We start from the raw sequence: 9,045 nt of genomic DNA, 5'->3' as shown, positions 1-9,045 counted from the left end.
AATGCACAACTGGCGCAGAAAAATTAGTACCGTTTAAACAAACTAATCTCTTTTCGTATCTTTTTCCCTATGATTGTATTTTTGGAAAATTGTATGATTTCAACTACCGTAAGTTCTATTTCCATGTTAAAAATGATACGCTCAATTTTACATGTTCTACTTTGTTCTATTATGTGGGTTTGAACTTTGTCTTATTATCTTATTGAATTATGTTAATGTTTGTCTTCTAAATGTTTTTAGATAGGAAACATAAATTACTCACCTATCTGACAATTATTCCCAACATATCCTTGTTGACAATCACATGTATACGAATTATTCTTGTCTCTACACGTTGCTCCATTCATGCATGGACTACTCTGACATTCATCGATATCTAAAATATCAGTTGTAATAAATAAAAGTATATTAAACACATAATTTTACTTCCAAAATTAAGAGAAAATACACATTTTAAATTTTTTTTGTCATTTTCGTACCAAATGTATATTTAGTATACACGAGCTGTTGCATATAAAAATCAGTTTCATACGTTTTATATTCATAAATATCTGATAAGTTAAAGGCTGGTGAAATATTTTAATATATTGGTAAGAGATAAGCGAAAATAAGATTAATTTCAATATAAAATTGAGAATGGAAATGGGGAATGTGTCAAAGAGACAACAACCCGACCATAGAACAGACAACAGCAGAAGGTCACCAACAGGTCTTCAATGCCGCGAGAAATTCCAGCACCCGGAGGCGTCCTTCAGCTGGCCCCTAAACAAATATATATACTAGTTCAGTGATAATGAACGCCATATGCCTTTTCCATATTAACTTTTGATATTAATATAATAAAGTATTTTGTGTTTGATACTGACCGATCTGGCAGTCCTTCCCAGTGAATCCGGCCATACAGTGACAGCTATAGTAATTCAGTAAATCCAAACAAGTTCCACGGTGCTGACAGGGAGAGCTATGACATTCATTAATTTCTGCAAATGTAATAAAATGAGTACATATTCTGTTCATTGGACGTCTTTAAAGACAATTACGAAGAAGCTATAGACTTGTGAGTTTTAAAGGATTATGGTATATCCTCCGAAGATGTACATATGGTCTTATTTTAAAATAACTGTATCACAGCTGACCACGGATATGTTTCAATTACGTTACCGTTTAATAATCGTATAATAAAAAATCAAAATGAGGATGTTAAATTTGATGTATGCCTTTTTGTGCTTCTTCGTTACATTTGTTTGTTTTTATAGTGATTAAGATGATAACACAATGTTGACTGCTGTACCCCTATTTTTGAAATTTTTACCTGTTTTGTCTGTTTGTTTTGTTCACGCATCGTTGTCAATATAATGGAATTTGATGCGACTGTCATACAAGTGAAGGGTTTAGCTAGCTATAAAACCAGATTCAATCCACCATTTTCTACATAAGAAAATGCCTGTACCAAGTCAGGAATATGACAGTTGTTATCCATTCGTTTGATGTGTTTGAGCTTTTGACTTTGCCAATTGATTAGGGACTTTCTTTTTTGAATTTTCCTCGGAGTTCAGTATTTTTGTGATTTTACTTTTTTAAACAAGCCAATCTCATATCGTCTCCTTATTCTTATGTTTCTGTAGAGGGAAAACTGTATAATTTGAATTACCGTAAGTTCTATTTCATTGTTAAAAAATGATACGCTCCATTTTACATATTCTATTTTGTGGGGTTGAGCTTTTTCTTTTTATCTTACTGTCTTATGGTAATGTTTGTCTTCTAAATTTTTTTAAAGGAAAAATAAATTACTCACCTATCTGACAATTATTCCCAACATATCCTTGTTGACAGTCACAGGTATACGAATTATGTTTGTCTCTACACGTTGCACCATTCATGCATGGGCTACTTTGACATTCATCAATATCTAAAATATTAGTTGTAACCAATATTAAACGAATAATTTTACATCCATAATTTATAGAAAAATATCTACGTTTTTTTAAAATTTTTTTGTCATATTCGTACCAAATGCATATTTACTAAACACGAGCTGTTACATATACAAATCACTTTATATTCATAATATCTAATAAATTAAAGGGTGGTGAAACATTTGAATATTGATAAGAGATAAGCGAAAAAAATGATAAAAGTAAGATTAATTTCAATATGCCTTTTCCATATTAACCTTTTGATTTATTAATATAATAAAGTATTTTTTGTTTGATACTGACCGATCTGGCAGTCCTTTCCAGTGAATCCGGCCATACAGTGACATGTATAGTAATTCAGGAAATCCAAACAATTTCCATGGTGCTGACAGGGAGAGCTTTGACATTCATTAATATCTGAAAGAATAACACAATGTAATAAATGAGCAATTTTCTGTTTTTTTTTTACGTCTTTAAAGACAATTACGAGGAAGCTATAGACTCACAAATTTTTTTTCAAGGGTTATGGTATGTCCTCCGAAAATGTACGTATGGTCTTATTTAATAACTATATCGCAGCTGACCACATATATGTTTCAATTACGTTGCCACTAAACTGTCCTTTTTTGCCGCTTGATACAAAATCGATTGCTACGTTTACAGGTGAGAGGATGTGTATATTCAATGAACATAGGAACGTATGCCGATAGTGAAACAGACCATTCTTATAATACCAGAGCATCTGATATCGACCGCAGGTGAGTTTCGTGCAGGCACATCTTTGGTTACCTGTGAAGTTTTTGCCAGGAGCACTACCGATGTCGTCAAACATATTTAGCAAAGGAATTTCTGTTAGTTTGTATCAATCTAATGTCAAAGCCGGCAAATACAAAAATGGTGATAATATTTGATTAACTAAACTTTACGTATGGAATCGATGACCCTATTTTGTTTTAAAAATTGCATCAAAATACCTTTGTCACAGAATAAATATAAACTATAGTGATACTGATATTTCTTTACTTTTAGTCCGTATAAACAAGTGAAAGAAGACTGTTTAAACGCTATTTACCTGTTTCACAGTGTATACCAGTAAATCCAGAAACACAATTACAACGCCATGTTGACAATCCATCTAAATCTTGGCATGTACCGTTGTGCAAACAAACCTGTCCATCACACTCGTTCACCACTAAGTGTAAAAAGTAATTGAACAGTCATGCAATTTATTCTTCTGTAATTTTGTAACTGTTTTTTGTGTACAGCTACTCGTTCTAAATATTAATATGATAAAACATTGTTTTTATAGGAATGTCGTTTGTCTTTTCATCATTTTCGTTATACCATTTAGTTGTTGGTTTGTTTTCGACTTATAAGTTTGAATGTTTCTTTTGTATATCCAGTATCGTTTTTACTATTGTTTTGGTAGGTAGGAGTTTAGACGACGAAAAGTTTTGTTGTCACCCACCTTCTTGCACTATAAGATGAATTTAAGAAGGTCAACGATAGCAATAATTTCTATTATACTTTCAGAAAGTGAACATGTTAATATGATATGTATATGTATCATGTTTTGTACCAAACCAATAGGAAGAAATTTCAAACCAAACTGGAGACTGAAGCCATGGAATGAAATACTATACCATGTGACCGTAGAAGGGGATTCAGATTTGAATTTACATAGATTATGTATTAGATTTGCATTTTCTGTGAATTCAAATAAATTTTATACATATTCCTTTATCTGAATTGTCGTGTAAATATTTGTAAATGTCGAAGTTTGAACAAAATGTATCTAATCTAAGGTTGAAACTCCCCAAATCAAAGTTTATCTAAGACAATGTAACAAACGATTTGCTTTCTTTACTATTTCTTTCTCTTTATTAATTTGGTCTTAAGTGTACATAGTCATCCTAGTGAAGATCATTCCATAATCACTTGTTGTGCATAACTAGAATAGGTATCATACACCAATTTACTCCAAACTGCATTCATAGTATATGTTTCCAAAGCTTGTAGACTTTCATTTTAAACTTTTAATTTTTAAATGCTTTCATAACAGCAACAGTACAAGTACCATTTTTTAAACTTACAAGTAGCCTGTTCTATGGAAGCAAGATCAACGCGGAATATATATTTTCCTGGAATTCCAATATTAGACATCTGTGGAATATTTATGATACCTGGTGTTCGAGAGCCATTTACAACATAGTAATTCACTCCATCTCCAGCATCGAATCCGACCTAAAAGTAAGAGTCAACAGCGTATTTACCGATGTTTGAAGTAAAATGATTATTAGCAAATTTATTTTTCATAGTTTCCTACATGAACATTTAACTAATAGATTCAACAACACTTGAACACTTGCCGTTACATCGAATATGTATTTTGTTTATTTTCTTTTGTTTCCTATTCTGATATCGGACTCGGACTTCTCTTAAACTGAGTTTTACTGTGCGTACTGTTGTACGTTTGTTTTTTCTGCATTAGCTAGAGGTATAGGGGAGGGTTGAGATCTCAAAAAACATGTTTAACACCGCCGCATGTTTGCGCCTGTCCCAAGTCAGGAGCCTCTGGCCTTTGTTAGTCTTGTATCATTTTTAATTTTAGTTTCTTGTGTATAATTTGGAGTTTATTATGACGTCCATTATCACTGAACTAATATACATATTTGTTTAGGTGCCAGCTGAAGGACGCCTCCGGGTGCGGGAGTTTCTCGCTACATTGAAGACCCATTGGTGGCCTTCGGCTGTTGTCTGCTCTATGGTCGGGTTGTTGTCTCTTTGACACATTCCCCATTTCCATTCTCAATTTTATTATAGTTAGATAATCCAGAATTCTCTTAATATACTGCCTAATAAAATCAACAGTAGCATGCAGCTGTTCAAAAGTCATCAACCGATTAAGAAAAAAACAAATCCGGGTTGCAAATTAAAACCAAGGGCAACACATGAACTATAAGAAGAAACCAAAGGAACAACAGAAACACTTAACTGCAACAAAAACAAAGCATACATAGAAAAGCATACATAGAAACGGACTATTTGATAACTGCCATATTTCTGACTTTGTACATGACATTTCAACAAAAATCATGGGTTGAACCTGGTGATTTGGCTAGCCAAACCTCCCGCTTACTGTAAACCAACTTATTTTCGCGGATACTTTATTTTGCGTTTTATCCTTTCTAGTCCACTTCCCGGCTATTTATTTTTCGCGATTTTCTGATTTACTTGTTGCAGTTAAATAAGGAAAGATACAAGTTTAAAATATTCGCGACGATTTATATTCGCGTTATTTTTCTAAACGCTAAAATCGCGAAAATTAATCGCTTGCGAAAATAAGTTGGTTTACAGTATATGGCAATATTGAAAAGTACCGCTAACACGAATGACAACACTATGTGACAGGAATACAATACAAACAAACGCAAGAACACTCAGCACATAGAAAATCATAGTATAATAGTACATTAGAACACGTAAACCGCAGATTAGCTTAGAAAATCGTGCATGAATTAATGACAGCACAGGACACCACAAACTGCGGGTCACGAGAATGGATCAACACCAGAAAAATGTGACGTATTTTCGTGACGTATATAATTATCAAAGGCATTACTGAAATTTATACAATTATATGGAACGAGATCCAAACTTTCACAATGATTTTCACAATAGTATGCCAAATTATTATCATGAAAACGACGGACTTAATTAACATAAAGATAGTAACTTTAAATAAATCAAATATAAGCAGCAATACTAGTCCTCTGGTATATGTCGATATTGCAGTTTTACACGAGAAAAATCTACAAATCAAATTACGACAACAGGGACGATGTATTGTTCCCTATTGTATATTTTCCGTTTTTGGACAATATTGTTCCTTTAGCACCATCTTACGATGTTGATATTGAACGAATTTGCTATGTCCATATCTGTAGTGACGCTTTAGATTTCAACAGATGTAATGTATGCATTTCTGGTAAGTGAATAAGTCAAGGATTTCGTTACCACATATTAGTCAAAACCTTAATCCTTTATGCGCTATTTCATAGATACAAAGTTTTGCGTTAGAAGTTTATATTTTAGATCGTGACTGTCTTCATTCATTTGATGTTTTATGTGTACTAATCGATATTTTACATATTGTTAAGACACCTTTTTTTGGTCACATAGCTCTCCGGCTATGTCAGTTTTTGAAAAGGCATCATGTCGTCTTGAACTTGTAGAACATACGATTGTCTTGATTGTAGAATTAATGGAAGAAATTTTGTCGTTTACAAACGCGAATTTCGAATTAAGGTATCACCTTGAAGGATAATCATTTGTTTTTTTGCACAATATACAAATGTCGCCAATATAAAATCTAGGAATGTCTATATGAATAATGAGACGATGTGATATAAATTTCAATGATGAGGTTCTCTTTCGGACACCAAAAATGACGTAAAAGTATAGGTTATCGTACGGTTTCAGCAATGTGCAAAACCGATACCGCAAAACAAGGTATAAAAGTCCCGAAATGACAAAATATTTAATCAATGTATGAAAGACATAAGAAACTTGTTCAACTAAAGTATCAAATGAAGATATAAAATCAAACCTGTACCATAAAACATGTACTTACCTGAGACCCAAAACCAGTTGGATTGGTACCATTATTTGAAGTTCCAGATGTCCACTGTATTTTATAATAATTGTATATTACAAAAGAATGCATTCCATCAGTTACAAGAACACATTGGAATGTGTTCCGCTACAATAAAATTAGTAATAATTAAATGAATAATATAACATTTTTATTAAAACATGGTCATCAGAAACTAAATGATTTCTGCATGTTTAATTCTATTCTTTTCATTTTGATATAAGGAATTGACGTAATAGCGTACAGACAGACGGACGAATGAAACCACCAAAGTTTTAAAAGGATTCTTTAATAACGGTTTAGATGGTATATTATTATCACTTTATTTTAAATGCATTGGTTAACCTCAGTTTTTTTTTTTGTGGTATTTCAATAATAACATTGTGCATACAAAGTTAGGATAAAGAAGATGCAAATCATACTGAATTGATTAACAAAAAATGTATTCATACCATTCTCTGTCCAATGGAATTAGATCCGTAAAATGCAACTTTACTCCAAGTTGTTACAAATATCCAACTTGCATTGAAACCTGATTGCTGAGGGAAAACTGTGTGAATTTCTGTGGAGGCTTTCTGAAGTAATACAGAGTCAGTCGTTTCCCTATACCAGATATCTCCTCCTTTTCTGGTATCAATATCACCCCAGTATACAGCAACTATCTGAGTACTAGTATTTTGAAGGTATGGAAATGGAGAAGGCGTAAAGGTTCTTAAAGCAGACAGAAATGTCAAATCTCCGTTGGTATTTACCTAAATTAAATGGTATATAACATTAGAAAACATACTTGGCAATACGTTTTAAATTGATATAACTGAAATGATTCAACAGCATGGATACAAAAGTATGTAACAGAAATTGAATGACAAGCTTGATAAAAAATTATAGCACTTTTTAAAATTATATGGCTGATACTAGTTAAACTACAATACATGTACATTTATATGATTTCTTAATTTTGTAGACATATTGGTAAATACATTAAAAAGGAATGAAATAAAATATAAATTTGACCATTTTGATTTGTCCCCGGAGAAACTGTTGTGAATTGATTAAGTTCGATTGAACTATGATATGTTACTACACTGTAGTAATATAATCCTTCGAGAACAAAACTATTGTTAGGTCAGAATTTTACCATATCTAACACTCGGCACTGCATGCAGCCAGAAAATTAGACTTAAGAAGTATAATTACCAAGTCAGGTTAAACCCGATCCTTGATATTATATTCGTAAAAATCCGATGTTCCGTATACGCTGTATGAGCTTCAAAAACTTAGTGCAGAAACCATTGGAGATAAAAAGGTAGCTTATTGTAGTTTCTGACCCAAATTTCCCGCCCGTCTTCACGTCCCATTTTCGTCAAATAACCTTCATTTCTGTGTTATTTTTTCCTCGTTCTTATCATTTTAGCTTTGGTATATGAAAAACTTTCAGATTGATTAAACCGCAGGAAGACAAAGTGTTAAGTACCAACAGATACAAAAATAAATTGAAAAAAACCTATAACATTTTATTTGAACCTTATGTCAATTATAGTTTGGCGAATAATTTTACAAAAACACTTCTGTCGTAGAGCTATGCCGAGAGAAACAGACAAAGAATCAACCAATACCATAAAATATATAATGCGATTAATATCTTAACGAATAATGAACAACTAAAGAGATTTTCGGAAAGCAAAAGCCATATTCAAGACGACGATTAGCGAAGACAAATTTTTTTCTATAAAAACCAATTGATTCAAAAAGAAAATGATATTTACATTATTTATTTGAAAGTCTCTTTGAAGTTGAACAGAACAAAAGACTAAAGATACCACATGGACATTCAAACTCTTAAGTCGAAAATATACCTACAACGCCATGGCTAAAAATTAAAAACGTTCAACAGACACACAAAACACAACACAGAAAAGCAAAGACTGAGCAACACAAATCCCAAGTGTGTTCTCCCTTGTTTGCAGAAATTGCCTGAGATTTGGACTATTGTAGGCATCAGTTGAATATACTATCAATGGTGTATTTAATACTTACAAATAGTGACCTATGACTAGTGTTGAAAAATGGAAACGATGAACTGATGTGAATTTCACTTGAACTGTCGTCGTCGTTCGGAGGTAACAGATGATCATGAAATGGATTGCCATATGGATAAAACATGCTTAGTGGAATAGCGGAGCATGCATCAAAAAGGGCAAAGAATATCAACCAGACACTAGAGATTTCCATTGTGTAAGAATAATAAGGTGACTACTTTGCCTCAATATATATTCAATTTTTACGGAAGAGAAAGCATTAAAAATCTAGACGGAATAAAATACACCAATCAAAAATAATTACTTTTATTTTTATGATTATTCTTTACGTGAATTACGTGACTATGAATATTTGACCAATGTTATAACTCTTCCTGTATACAATCAGTAGATAAACAGAACTATTTATCAGTATATATCAATGAATAGTGCAACA

At 32.3% G+C, this 9,045-nt stretch overlaps 1 protein-coding gene across 1 annotated transcript; it reads right to left on the bottom strand.

Moving 5' to 3' along the window:
* Positions 1 to 254: 254 nt before the first annotated feature.
* Positions 255 to 8,733, bottom strand: LOC127701790 (sushi, nidogen and EGF-like domain-containing protein 1). The gene is made up of 7 exons (XM_052205755.1): positions 8,608 to 8,733; positions 7,023 to 7,322; positions 6,550 to 6,678; positions 4,010 to 4,160; positions 2,989 to 3,108; positions 1,796 to 1,909; positions 255 to 376 (listed from the first exon to the last, which is right to left on the bottom strand). The coding sequence occupies exons 1-7, from the start codon at positions 8,731 to 8,733 to the stop codon at positions 255 to 257; spliced, it is 1,062 nt and encodes a 353-aa protein (XP_052061715.1).
* Between the last annotated feature and the right edge of the window lie 312 nt (positions 8,734 to 9,045).

The sequence above is a fragment of the Mytilus californianus genome, unplaced genomic scaffold, assembly GCF_021869535.1.
Source record: "Mytilus californianus isolate M0D057914Y unplaced genomic scaffold, xbMytCali1.0.p SCAF_5, whole genome shotgun sequence".
Classification (NCBI taxonomy): domain Eukaryota; kingdom Metazoa; phylum Mollusca; class Bivalvia; order Mytilida; family Mytilidae; genus Mytilus; species Mytilus californianus.
The sequence above is the reverse complement of the archived record's forward strand: the minus strand, read 5'-3'. Positions and strand labels throughout refer to the sequence as shown.